We start from the raw sequence: 14,530 nt of genomic DNA on the forward strand, positions 1-14,530 counted from the left end.
ACACTAACTTTATCCATAAAGATAATTAACCTTCTGATAATTAAACTGATGGTGACTTTAATAATGTGAACAAAAGTGACTATGACCAGGTTTAAGACAGTTGATTATATTATTTAGGATTCACGTTTGAGATTTTTAGTTTCTTCATGTACGAACTATACATTGTTATATACTGATGATGTAATGAATTTTTTTTTTTTTCCTCTGTTATAGTTCTTATTTCAGATTTATGAGGAACGGTATTCTCGAAAAAATAGAGCATGTACACTTTAGGTACAATGAAGTTGCGTGGAATAGAATTTATGATTAAATAAAAAAAAATAGCATCTAAAAAATGTACAAATTACTTGCGAATTTTCATGAAAAATGTTTTGAGTATCATCAATTTTTATATGGGAATTTACCTACAAAAATAATTTAGACATTATTATTTTCTTCCGGAAAAATTACCTAATTTTATTTTTTGGGAGTTAGAATAAAACTTCAGGTTAATCGAGAATTTTATATGGACTATACCTACAAACTTTTACCAAAGGATTTTACGGAATTTTTTCAATGAATCTTTCATGGGGATTTCCTGCATAAAAGTATTCTTGTGGATGTACTTGTGGATTTTCATCGGGATATTCTTATGGAATTATCATAGGAAATCACATTACCACAAGTTTTGGCCTAAAGTTTCCTAGGGATTTACATGAAGTTTTTCATGGGAAATTACTTGTGAACTTTTTCCCAAAAAAAAATTCAAATAAACTTCTTTTATTGACACTACTTAATCAAAGTTTTCTTGTGAAAGAATTCGCAAGTAGTTTACAAAACAAATCTGTAGTTCCTAGGTAACTTATCTAAGAATTTAAAACCTCTAATTAACTTACTTGAAGATTTACATATTTCTTTACATGGGTCAATTTTACATTGCATTTTCAAGAGAGATATTAATTTAGACAAACAAGAGTCTTAATCATGAAAGAAACTAATCGAAACAGATGAAAGCAAATTACATCGGGAATAACCTAAAACAAGTCATCATACAACGATCAACATTAATCATTTACAGAAACTTGCACTTTATTCATTTGTGTATAATTATTCACTAAAATCTTTATTTTGATAATATTGATATTATTTTATAAAATCGTATACAATGATTCGGTATATGCCGAAAAACTAGTCGTGAATAAATGCAGGGGCAGAATGAAATTCTTTTTCAAAATCAACATCATTGTCTCATACATTTTCCCCGGGGAATATGCTAAAATGACATTCCACACCGGAGCCATTTGATTAATAGCCAAAATCATCAAAGAAATTTACAACGGCGAGGACAGGGAATACCCAACAAGAAGGAATCATGGGACTTGCAATGTCGTGATATTCTCACTCTTGCCAACCCTTCAACTTAACCCAACTTGGATGACTCACTTTGGACTTGTGATTGCAAGCTTCTCCGGAGAAAATCGGACAACTTTGCAGTGGCAGCACGTCCTCGCTCCAAACAGCGAATGTAGTCATCAACTGAATACAGGAAAATTCTTAGTCATAATTGTAGATTAACTCACTCTTAAGGAACAAAAGCCAAATTGCAACTATCAAAAACTCTTTCCACACAACATTAACTCCCCCTAAAGTGAATGTACTCTTCTCTCAGTTTAGTTTATCAAAAATGATGTCCATTTTCTGAAAAAGAAAAATGCTACTCTTTTCTTTTTAAATTGGTAAACACAATTATCTTCTTACATTACAAAAAAATTCGAAAAGTGATGAGACTCCAAAATGCCAATCTAACAGAAAGTGAATCGTTTTAACTCTCATCCAGATACCATGCAATGTGAAAATGCGAGGGTCAGATGGCAGGGAGGGTGACATATATAAGAGGAGGTTAGGGGGAAGCAACATACGTCTCTGCTAAATTCAAATTTAGCAGAAGATCTGATGCTGCTTCTAAGTTCCATAAAATACATCTCCCAATCAAAGCAACTTTACAGTATTAATTCCATTTATTTTGACTCTGCAATCAAACTACAACTACAAACTTTTTGACAAGTAAACTACAACTACAACCGTTGCAATTACTTAACTCACTGCCCCCCCTCCCCCCTTTTTTTTTTCCAAAAATAACAATGATGTCTGGACCAACTTGTGCGTAACTTGACTATTCTCCGGGTACCAGTATCCTTCCACCAGTACAGCCACCAAATAACTTTGTCCCACCAGGACTTAAAATCATTTTTTAATCACCTATCTTTCTTGCTTAATTCGAACATTGGCCTCCCCCGCTGTCTTAATTCCAACTCCATAGACCGCTACACTATATCCTTCAGTCTATTTAACTCATATTCATATATTTTCAACTTATTTCATTTTATGTTTATGCTTTCAATACTTACGGAGAAAGGCTAACCCTCCAAAATAAAACTGGGAGTTAAGAGTGGTGCTGCACAACAGAATTATCCACAACCCCAAAAAAATAGAGTAGCGCTGCACTATAATGCTGTAATAATCAATCATAACAAGCATATGTTCAGATAAAAAATGTTCTGATTCGAGTGAGTCTTCTATTTGACCTAAGCTCCTGCTGGACAATATACTTCCATGGCTCTTTATAACTAAACCTTATCCTATTTCTCCTACTTCGAATCAAAATTGAATTGATTTATTGCAAGTTCAGCTTAGTGCAAGCGAGCAGTGAAGCTTGTTAACATTGGTCAATGAAAATGCTAAGTTCAAAATAATCTTTTTGTCGTTCAAAGTAGTTTTGGCTTTACACATAAGCTGCAGAGAAGGATAAGCAGAGCATGTTGATATATCCATAATGAAATTCTAACATGTTAAAGAAAGAAATGTTGATACATTGTTTCAAACAAGGGGATTTAAGAAAAAAATTGAGAGGTGAGCCAAAACCCAAGGTGTTTCTATTTAAACGTGTAATCAGAAAGAACAAATCCCGTGGCAACCAAAACAAGAAATTCACTAATGGTATCACTCGAGAGTCATGATGATGCAGAGCTACAAGATATTGCCATTTTAAATGCAACCACACTACAAACTCCCAAACTTACGTTTGTATCTATAGTGAACCACAAAACTAAGAGCGATGGTAAAACATCATGCTGAAGGTAAACAGCTAAAATGCATCTCTGTTGAAGAGAGAAATTATAAAGAAACCAGACAAATAACTATCCCCTAGAGACAAACTGCATCAACAAACTGCTGACAAACCTCTCAGCATTGACAAATTTACTGTAAGAACCACAAGCTCCAACCGAAACCCATAATTTCAGAACCAGGCAGAATAACAAAGAACTGTGAGGTAATGAAGCTCCAATCAAACATAATAAAAGTATAGTGCTAAGCATAGACTGCTTATTTCCGGGCATATAAGCACATACTGATACAACTTTGATGCTATAAAAATCACATCAGTAAAAAGAACTTCTACGAAATATTATTATAAATGACATTAGGAATGTAACTACATAGATTCCGACTTACCTGACATTACACCGTGTGTAAAAGATGTTATAAGTCCATGTTCCGTGGGTTCACCTCTCACTTTCAATGATTCATCAGGAAGCACAGATAATGTCGAGTTAGGAAAAACTAGATATACAAACGCCTTCATTTTCTGTTATCATCAGGAAAGAAAATTATACACCAGTATTATTATATGAGTACGAGATCGTTAAGAATGCCAAAAAAGCTTAATGAATTACATAAAAGACTAAACGGATACAACCTGCTCTTCTAGCTTGCTAGGGTCCAGTAGAATATGTCCACTCTCTGATAGACTACAACATATTGCAACTACAAAAAACAATAACCCTCCATCATTTCATCTTTCCTCAAACTGAAGCATTAAGTAAATCATCAAATAATTATGCTTCATCACAATATGCACATGGAAGATTAATACCAGCAAGGTGCTTCAAAGGAATCCCAGCATCCACAAGGGCAGCACATACTGCATTTATGGCACATGGAAGAAGCTTAAGAAAAGTGCAGTCAAGGAAGTTTCCTGACTGACGAATCAAAGTTGAAGAATGATCTTAACTTCAGTAATATGCAGAATTTAAACATCACACGATAGACGAGACATAGGCAGTCTTTAAAAAGATAGGTCATTTTGCAGAGTTTCTTCAAAATAAATGTTTCGTTGTTACATAATATTCTCCTTATTAGAAGTCACTTCCTGAAAATTTTAACATTCTTGATATTACGAAAGTCAAAATGAGACCATAAAGAGAGTTAGGACTTCTGGCGGGTAGGTATACCCTGTCCTCACGCTTACCCTTCTCTCAAGGGCCTCACAAAATAGGTCACCAAACTATAAAATACCAACTGTCCTAAAAAATGAATGACTCTTGAAAATATAGCCAGCACTCTAATCTAGAAGCAAGATTCTTGGAGCACTATACTGAAAAGTGAATTCTGAAAATCTAGGAGGAACCAAATAAGGGATGATTATAACATAATTACAATTCAAAGTGAAAGATAAATAAATACACACGTATAGAATATGAAGAAGCAGTTAATCCCAGGCCCTTATGACAGCAGAATTATTCTAAGTAATCTGGGATAAATTAGCGGTGTGCTCATTCACTTATTTATTTGATGGTTTGATCATTTATTCAAATTGGCGAGAGCTCTTTTCCCATTATCCCTGAGCACTCTCAGATATCAGTGTAAATCGTCCAAACTGTAGCAAGAGAAGGAGTTTAATAACTAAGGATACAGCTCCATCATCGTTGACAACCTGCATAAAAATTAACTACTTCAGTTTGATTGGAGCTATCATTATGATCAAACAAATATATATACACTTCGCAAACAAAAAGAAATGAGCTAACAAAATGACAATGCATAGAAATACCCAAAAGACCAAACCTACTTTTATGTCAGGAAGTTGCAACAGCACATTGAACTCATAAGCTATCTGATATTACGATTTTCAGATGACACATAACCACCCAACTAAGATGTCAAAACCTCAACACAACTGTCTTAGATGGGCATAAACGTAATGTTCATCAATGCGTACCCTGCATTCCAATATCATAGCACACTGATGCGAATAATTTTTAGCCCCCAAATAAAGTGGCTAGAACTTGCACTTCAGCTTTCATGCTTAATAGACTAAATGATGAAACAAAGTGAAAAGGCCGATAAATAAACAAGAAATAATATGCATACCGTCTATGTTGCCCAATTGTCTCTAATCCTTCAAAAGTGAATTAGAGGGATTTTAAAAGGTCCTACTGCAGGCCTGGGCTCTAAGTGACTGTAACATAACCATTGTCGTCTAAGTTACTATGTCTTCATCTAAGTACCCTATCCTCTTTATATGCATTGTACTACGCTCTTTGAATCAGATCACAGCCTAATATGCTTTGAGTTAATTGCATGGTGCCGGTCCCTTGTAAAGAGGGGATATCCTATGCTTGTTCCTCTACATTTATCCTACGGCCTCTCTCTTCCTATTTTCCTATTACTGTTCTTCTCTTTAGACAACTGTAACTGCTACAATGAACATCTTTCTACTTTGCTTTTCCCTTCTGCCTCGAAAATTCTGATTTACATGGTACGTTCTTTATCTTCTTACTGTTGTTAGTGTTCACACAGAACAACAGGCTTCTGTTTTCTTAACTTTGAAAATTTTCAGTGCAATATTGAGCAGTATTTTCATATAAGCCTGCGTAAAAACTATCCAACATTTTCTTGGGAGTACAATGAGTGATGCTGAGAACACTAAAGAAGCTTTGTTCAGTGAATTAGGAAAAGAAGACCATCAGCATGGAATGTTGCTCCTCTAGCTCTTATATGAGTAGTTTGGAAGGCGAGAAATAGAAAGGCGTTCGAAGGGGTAGAGAAAGACCTTGTTTATTTGGGGAATAGCTTGATGTCTCTAATTTCCTTTTGGTGCACCCTTGAGTTTCCAGTTTGCATATAGGTGACTTTAGTAGAGACCCATGTTTTCTTGTAAGGGGCTCTACTTTCTGGTATATTGCTTGTATACCGGAATTTCCCCAATAACAACAAAATTACTCACCTTATAAGAAGAGACTGTCCAAAATTTCATTACTGCCCTAGAAATATTTTTACCTTCTGACTTCCTTCAAGAACTACAATCTTTGTAAACATGTAAGAGTTGTAAGTTATGGGGTGTTAATTACTTTTCCATTCAAGAACAAATTCAAGTTCTCTATCCAGACTACAGCTACAGTACAAAGCTAACAACTCGTCCACCACCAACACGAAGAATTAAACCCATATATATAGCAGCAACAACAACAAACAACTCCATCCTTAGCTAGTCGGAGTCAGCTATAAGAATACTCACTATCCATCTTGCTCCATTTGAACCAGTTTCATTCTAGTGTTAAATAGTTTAGGTTGTCTTACACTATAAGTTCTTTCCATTTTCTACTAACATTCAAATCTCTAACAGTTACACAACTGGCAAAACCACGAAGTAATCATCTTAATTGTTGCAGGCAAGGTTAACAAATGCCTATGGAATGAACTTCCTCTTAACTTTTAGACTGTCTCACCTGAATGATAATTGACGTGGTGGTATTTGGATGAACATTCAAAACGCAAATGCTTTGCACAGTCCTCTTCAAAATCATCTCATACTCCTTCTCCGCTTTACCTAAACACAAAGTGAACTTTTGAGATAACGAAAGGAGAATCTTCTATTGCGATCATGCCCCATTATTACATCCCAGTCAAATAACAAGGAGGTCTCTAAAACCAATATTACAATCATCAGACATATAATGCAACAAAAGAGATACACACCAAACAATTTGTGAATGAAAATATCAAATATCCAATACTGCAATTTGCCTTGTCATCAATTAGTAACAAGAAGTGCATGAAAAAGGCCAATTTAGAAAGTTCAAATAGCAGTAGTGTCAAGCATCTGTAGTAACTTTGGATGTGTGTTTCTCCGCAAGAAGAAACTATTCTGAACATAAACTTTGATCAGATACCAAGCACCTTGGAAATAATGAAGTAATGAACTGCATTTTGGGGAACTCACCACTCTGCCCCGTTTTTGGCTTCCAAATTACTTCAAAGCAGGCTTTTTCCGGGTTCTCGTTCTTCTTTGTTCCAGCCTTTGGTCCATAAACAGCGGCAAGAACTTTTGTCTCCCCTATACAAGTATAAACCCATCTCAAGACTTCTATGAAATCCAACTTTAAATGAAAATTAAATAAGGCAATTCCAAGAACACAAGAGTATCATTAACCATGAGAGAAGAACAAAGTGATACAAAATCTCATGAAATCAGTTTTAAATGAGCAAAATTAGCTAACTCTAAACCATACGAAAAATTGTTCAACAGGCACCAATAGAATCTTTTTAGCTCCCTTCATCCCACTTTAAGTGTGGTAAATTAACTTCCACAGAACAAAATTGACCACATCCTGATAGTGATATTTCAGGTGACGAATAACTTGTTTCAAAGTCGACAGTTAATTATTTAAAAAGGAGTACTAAATTTTCCACCACAAGTAAACGAAGAGAAATTAGAACTGTAGTTCAAAATATATCAAGAGTTCAAAGGGTAGATATAAAATACCTTGAGACCAACTAGCAGAGCCATGAGCCCGATTAAGAACGTTACGAGTGCAAGCCAACGGCCTCAATTGGTTCGCTGTTCGCCCATCCTTCCTATCTGTTTCCATTGCTCTGTAAGTGCAACAACTCTCTCTCTCTCTCTCTCTCTCTCTCTCTCTCTCTCTTCAGGGTTTTAGTTAGGGTTTATGGGGTTGCAAGTTAGGAAGAAGAAAAAGGAAAAACTAAATTACATTGCAGCCCCTGTTATTTTCTTTTTCTTTTAAAACTTTTCGCGCTTTACAATACATATGTGATAGAACATCTGGTGAAAATAAATGTTATGAATATATTATATTATATTATGGATGCTTATTTAGTACTCCGTTGTAAATAAACTTCCTGAAGAAGTTTATCCATATGAGACTCCGCCATAAATATATTTATCTATTTAGTACTCTATTGGAAATAAGCCTCCTGAAGAAGCTTATCCTTTCGGTACTCCGCTATGGATAAATATTACCCATGATAGAAGATTATCTATATCTGGCACAACAGTTTAGAGCAGCAGCTTACAAGCAGCTTACACAGCAGCTTGCAGTAGCAGCTTACACAGCAGCTTGCAGTAGCAGCTTACACAGCAGCTTCCTTTCTTCTATAAATAGAGGAGAATTCAGTTCATTATGTACATAAGTTTGAAGTTGAATAATATATCAGTTTCTCTCTATACTTGTCTTTACTTTACAGTCTTTATTTTATAACACGTTATCAGCACGAGACTCTGCCATCTCGAGCAAATACTTTGAAAGTATCAGAGGTACGAACTTTCTTTTTCTAAATAATGTCAAATCTTTCTAAACTTGAGTTTGTAGCCCTGGATATATCGGGCAAAAGCTACATGTCTTGGGTGCTTGATGCCGAAATTCATCTTGATGCGATGGGTCTGGCAGACACCATCAAAGATAAAAATCAGGCATCAAACCAAGACCGTGCCAAAGCAATGATATTCCTACGCCATCACCTTGATGAGGGCCTGAAAATGGAATATCTTACTGTTAAAGATCCAGTCATACTGTGGAGTAATTTGAAAGATAGATATGACCACCTGAAGATGGTCGTTCTTCCACAGGCACGTTATGATTGGACTCATCTAAGGCTACAAGATTTTAAATCTATCAGTGAGTATAATTCTGCTATGTTCAGAATTATTTCCCAATTGAAACTATGTGGTAATAATATTACTGATCATGATATGTTGGAGAAAACTTTCATCATTTTTCATGCCTCGAATATGCTCCTGCAGCAGCAATATCGAGAGATGGGATTTAAAAAGTATTCTGAACTTATCTCACATCTTCTTGTAGCCGAGCAACATAATGGGCTATTAATGAAAAACCATGAAAGCCGACCTACTGGTTCTTGTCCATTCCCTGAAGTGAATGAGACGAACTTCCACCAAGTTAAGCGTGAAAGAGGACGTGGCCCCAGTCGTGGTCATGGCCGTGGTCGGGGAGGAAACTCTAATCGTGGTAATAATAATGCACCAAAGAACCCTCCTCACCACCAGTAGTGGAAAAGGAAGGAGCAAAAGCATGAAGCGGTGCAAGAAGCAAAGCCAGAAAATGTATGCTATAGATGTGGAGGAAAAGGGTACTGGTCATGTACATGTCGTACGCCAAAGCACCTGGTTGAGCTATATCAAGCTTCCCTGAAGAAGACAGAGAAAAATGCTGAAGCAAATTTTATTTCTGAAGATAATTTAGACTTCATGCATTTGGATGTAGCTGATTACTTTGCACTCCCAAAAGGAAAAATAAGTCATGTGATCGGTAGTGAATCTGTAGAGATGTAAATATTTTAATTTTTGTTATTTGTAGTAGATAGTATGGTTATGTAATTGTTGTACATAAATAAAAGTTATGTTTTGATAATAATGTTTACTATTATATTTATTTTGTTTATGTCATTTTGAAGAATATGGATAATCCTCAAATTATGTTTGGATCAAAGACCAATCATGAAGATATTTGTGTAGTTGATAGTGGAGCAACTCATTCCATATTCAAAGATCAGAAATACTTTTCTTATTTGCATAAGGAAAAAGCAAATGTTTCTACAATTTCTGGTAATATAAGTTTGATTGAAGGCTCCGGAAGAGCTATTGTATTTCTGTCTAAGGGAACAAAACTTATTATCGATAATGCATTGTACTCCTCCAAGTCCCGAAGAAACTTGTTGAGTTTTATAGATATCCGCCGAAATGGGTATCATGTTGAGACAATAGATGAAATGAATGTGGAATATCTTTGTATTACAAAGAATATTTCTGGCCAGAAATGCATTGTAGAAAAGTTACCAACTTTATCTTCTGGCTTATATTATTCAAAGATTAGTACAGTTGAATCACACTCTATCGTAAACCAGAAGTTTACTGATTCAAATACTTTTGTGCTTTGGCATGGCCGTTTGGGCCATCCTGGATCAATAATGATGAGACGAATTACTGAAAATTCGAGTGGGCATCCATTAAAGAACCTGAAGATTCTTACAAATAATGAATTTTCTTGTGATGCTTGTTATCAAGGCAAAATGATCACTAGACCATCACCAATGAAGGTTGGCATTGAGTCCCCTACCTTCTTAGAACGTATACATGGGGATATATGTGGACCTATTCACCCACCAAGTGGGTTGTTTAGATATTTTATGGTCCTAATAGATGCATCTTCAAGATGGTCTCATGTGTGCCTATTATCATCTCGCAACCTGGCGTTTGCAAATTTATTAGCCCAAATAATTCGATTAAGGGCACAATTCCCAGATTATCCTATAAAGGCTATTCGCCTTGATAATGCTGGAGAATTCTCATCTCAAGCTTTTGATGATTATTGTCTATCAGTTGGGATAAAAGTTGAACATCCGGTAGCTTATGTTCATACTCAAAATGGCCTTGCAGAGTCATTTATTAAACGGCTGCAATTGATAGCAAGACCACTACTTATGAAAATAAAATTGCCCACTACTGTTTGGGGCCATGCTATCTTGCACGCAACATCACTTATCCGTCTCAGACCAACACATTATAATAAATATTCTCCGTCACAATTAGTTTTTGGTCATGAACCAAATATTGTCCATCTACGAATTTTTGAATGTGCTGTATATGTGCCAGTAGCACCACCGCAGCGCAGTAAGATGGGCCCCCAAAGAAGGTTAGGAATATATATTTGGTTTGAATCACCCTCTATTATTCGCTATCTTGAACCATTGACGGGAGATTTATTTACTGCTCGATTTGCAGATTGTCGATTTGATGAAATAAATTTCCCACAATTAGGGGGAGAGAAAAAGGAAATCAAAAGAGAAATTGTGTGAAAAGTTTCATCATTATTTCACTTTGATCCACGTACCCCTATATGTAATCAGGAGGTCCAGAAGATCATCCATTTACAGAATATAGCAAATCAAATGCCAGACGCATTTACTGATTTGAAAAGGATAACTAAGTCACATATCACTGCAGAGAATGTGCCTATTCGAATTGATGCCCCAGCAGGACCATCTATTAGTATGAGAGCTAGTGAACCTAAAGCACGCCTGAAGTGTGGTAGGCCTATGGGTTCTAAGGATCGAAATCCTAGAAAAAGAAAATCGACAAATGATCAAAATGATATTATGAAGGGATCTCCTGAAGAGATCCAAGATCTGATTAGTTATGAGATTCCTGAAGAAATCAATAAACCAGAGACTCAAGTGAGCGAAGAACTTTTAATAAGTTCTACTGGTGATGGGATTAATTTAAATCGATCTGAAATAGTGGTGGATAATATTTTTGCATATAATGTTGCACTTAACATTATGCAAGATAGTGAGGATTTTGAACCCCGATCTGTCGAAGAATGTCAACAAAGATCTGATTGGCCAAAATGGCAAGGGGCAATTCAATCAGAATTGAACGCACTTGCTAAAAGAGAGGTCTTTGGACCAGTAGTCCAAACACCTGCTGGTATAAAACCAGTTGGTCATAAATGGGTTTTTGTGCGAAAAAGGAATGAGCAAAATGAAGTTGAAAGATACAAGGCTCGCCTTGTCGCACAAGGATTCTCACAACGACCTGGAGTCGATTATGAAGAAACATATTCACCCGTTATGGATGCCATAACATTTCGATATCTCATCAGTTTAGCCTTACGTGAAAGGCTTGAAATACATCTAATGGATGTGGTTACAGCTTATCTATACGGGTCACTTGATAATGAAATTTACATGAAAATCCCTGAAGGATTTAAAATGCCCGAAGCATATTCAAAATCTCGGGAAATGTACTCAATCAGATTACAAAGATCTTTGTACGGTTTAAAGCAATCTGGGCGCATGTGGTATAATCGCCTCAGTGAATATTTGCTGAAAGAGGGTTACATAAATGATGTTATTTGTCCATGTATTTTTATAAAGAAAATGGCTTCAGAATTTGTTATACTTGCTGTTTATACTGATGACATAAATCTTGTTGGAACTTCAGAAGAGCTCCAAAAGGCAATTGAATATCTTAAGAAAGAATTTGAGATGAAAGATCTTGGGAAGACAAAACTTTGTCTTGGTCTGCAAATTGAACATTTAGCAGACGGGATCTTTATCCATCAATCTGCCTATACAGAAAGGGTCTTAAAACGCTTTTACATGGACAAAGCACACCCATTGAGTACACCAATGGTTGTTCGATCACTTGAAGTGAATAAGGACCCGTTCCGACCTCCAGAAGAGGATGAGGAACTCCTGGGTCCTGAAACACCCTATCTCAGTGCAATTGGTGCATTTATGTATCTTGCTAATGCTACAAGACCTGACATAGCATTTTCTGTTAATTTACTAGCAAGATATAGCTCTTCTCCTACACGGAGACATTGGAACGGAATTAAGCATATATTGCGATATTTAAAGGGAACTCTTGATATGGGTTTGTTTTATGCTAACAAAGATAGTGCAGATCTTGTTGGTTATGCAGATGCAGGTTATTTATCTGATCCCCATAAAGCTCGATCTCAAACCGGGTACGTGTTTACATGTGGAGGTACTGTCATATCATGGCGCTCCACAAAGCAGTCAATTGTTGCTACTTCTTCAAATCATGCTGAGATAATAGCTATTCATGAAGCAAGTAGGGAATGCGTGTGGTTGAGATCAATGATTCATTTTATTCAAGAAAAATGTGGTTTGGAGTGTGATAAAAGATCCATAATTTTATACGAAGACAATGCTGCATACATAGCCCAATTGAAGGGAGGATTTATAAAAGGAGATAGAACGAAGCACATTTCACCAAAATTATTCTACACACACGATCTTCAGAAAAATGGTGACATTGATGTGCAACAAATCCGTTCAAGTGACAATCCGGCAGATTTATTCACCAAATCTTTACCAACTTCAACTTTTGAGAAGATGGTATACAAGATTGGAATGCGGAGACTTAAATATTTGAAATAAGGTTTTCATCAGGGGGAGTAAAATACGCGATGTACTCTTTTTTCCTTATTAAGGTTTTTTCCCACAGGGTTTTCCTTATAAGGTTTTTAATGAGGCAGTTAGCAATGCGTATTACTAAATATGTGTACTCTTTTTCCTTCACTAGGATTTTTTCCCACGGGGTTTTTCCTAGTAAGGTTTTAACGAGGCACATTATCTTTTAATGAACATCCAAGGGGGAGTGTTATGAATATATTATATTATGAATGCTCATTTAGTACTCCGTTGTAAATAAGCTTCCTGAAGAAGTTTATCCATATGAGACTCCGCCATAAATATATTTATCTATTTAGTACTCTATTGGAAATAAGCCTCCTGAAGAAGCTTATCCTTTCAGTACTCCGCTATGGATAAATATTACCCATGATAGAAGATTATCTATATCTGGCACAACAGTTTAGAGCAGCAGCTTACACAGCAGCTTGCGGCAGCAGCTTACAAGCAGCTTACACAGCAGCTTGCAGTAGCAGCTTACACAGCAGCTTGTAGTAGCAGCTTACACAGCAGCTTCCTTTCTTCTATAAATAGAGGAGAATTCAGTTCATTATGTACATAAGTTTGAAGTTGAATAATATATCAGTTTCTCTCTATACTTGTCTTTACTTTACAGTCTTTATTTTATAACAATTTAGTAGTTTTTTTTTCTCATGTGATAAAAGTAATAAACAGCGCCATTTGGGCACCAAATATTAGTTCAATATTTAAGATATACATAAAATATTGAAACAATGGATTGAAAATACTTCAATTCAAATAATTATTTCATTCACAAAACTTCAAATTTAACAAACCAAAATAAAAAATCCAAATACAGTTCATACAAGCAATTTCCAATTACTCACTTTCCGCTCCAATTTTAAACACCTTCTCTTTTCAACTTCAAGTAAAAAAAATTCAAAAAAAAGTAAGGCCTCATTTGTTTTTATTAAGATTAAAATGTTTGAATCTGAATACACATTTGAATATTAGTATATATATTAAGATTAAAATATTTTGAATTTGAATACACATCTGGATATTGAATAATTAAGAGTGTTTGTTTTCTCTGAATGAGTAAATTTTTTCTTTATTTAAAAATTAATAAGTATAAATTCAAATTGAATAGTACTAATGAATTCAATACTATATTAATAAAATATTTTAAAAAAAATTATATGGTGGTTGGTGGTGATGATGGCTAACAGTTGTGGTTATGGGTGTCGACATGGTAGTAGCTGGTAGTGGTATTGGTTGTTAGTAGTTATTATGGGTAGTAGATAGTGGATGATAATAGTAGTTAATGGTAGTATTTGATGGTGGTGGTGGTTGATAATAATGATGGGTAATATATTATGGTGGTTGATCGCGGTGATTGGTGATTGATGTGGTAATGATGGTTGGTGGGGATGGTTGTAAATGATGGCTAGTGGAAGTGGCAACTAACGTTCATGCTTGGCAGGGGTAG

At 35.5% G+C, this 14,530-nt stretch overlaps 1 protein-coding gene and 1 long non-coding RNA gene across 2 annotated transcripts; one reads left to right on the forward strand and one right to left on the reverse strand.

Annotated features, from left to right (window-relative positions):
- Positions 1–1,174: 1,174 nt before the first annotated feature.
- LOC104111989 (exosome complex exonuclease RRP46 homolog) lies at positions 1,175–7,785 on the reverse strand. Its single transcript, XM_009621819.4, has 8 exons — positions 7,586–7,785; positions 7,043–7,156; positions 6,549–6,649; positions 4,733–4,753; positions 3,914–3,986; positions 3,737–3,804; positions 3,493–3,625; positions 1,175–1,515 (listed from the first exon to the last, which is right to left on the reverse strand). The coding sequence occupies exons 1-8, from the start codon at positions 7,689–7,691 to the stop codon at positions 1,400–1,402; spliced, it is 732 nt and encodes a 243-aa protein (XP_009620114.1). The 5' UTR covers positions 7,692–7,785; the 3' UTR covers positions 1,175–1,399.
- Positions 7,786–8,137: 352 nt separating this feature from the next.
- LOC138896684 (uncharacterized) lies at positions 8,138–13,676 on the forward strand. The gene is made up of 2 exons (XR_011410075.1): positions 8,138–8,185; positions 13,490–13,676. It is a non-coding gene; the product is annotated as an uncharacterized lncRNA (long non-coding RNA).
- Positions 13,677–14,530: the final 854 nt, after the last annotated feature.

Source organism: Nicotiana tomentosiformis, chromosome 8 (genome assembly GCF_000390325.3).
Source record: "Nicotiana tomentosiformis chromosome 8, ASM39032v3, whole genome shotgun sequence".
NCBI classification, from domain to species: Eukaryota; Viridiplantae; Streptophyta; class Magnoliopsida; order Solanales; family Solanaceae; genus Nicotiana; species Nicotiana tomentosiformis.

Excerpts from the sequence above, each read along its gene's own strand:
- LOC104111989 (XM_009621819.4), bottom strand. The coding sequence starts at position 7,691 with ATGGAAACAGATAGGAAGGATGGGCGAACAGCGAACCAATTGAGGCCG. Across the intron at positions 6,650-7,042 it reads GCCAAAAACGGGGCAGAGTG|GTAAAGCGGAGAAGGAGTAT; the intron begins GTGAGTTCCCCA and ends CTTTGTGTTTAG. Across the intron at positions 3,805-3,913 it reads TCCTTTGAAGCACCTTGCTG|TTGCAATATGTTGTAGTCTA; the intron begins GTATTAATCTTC and ends TGTTTTTTGTAG.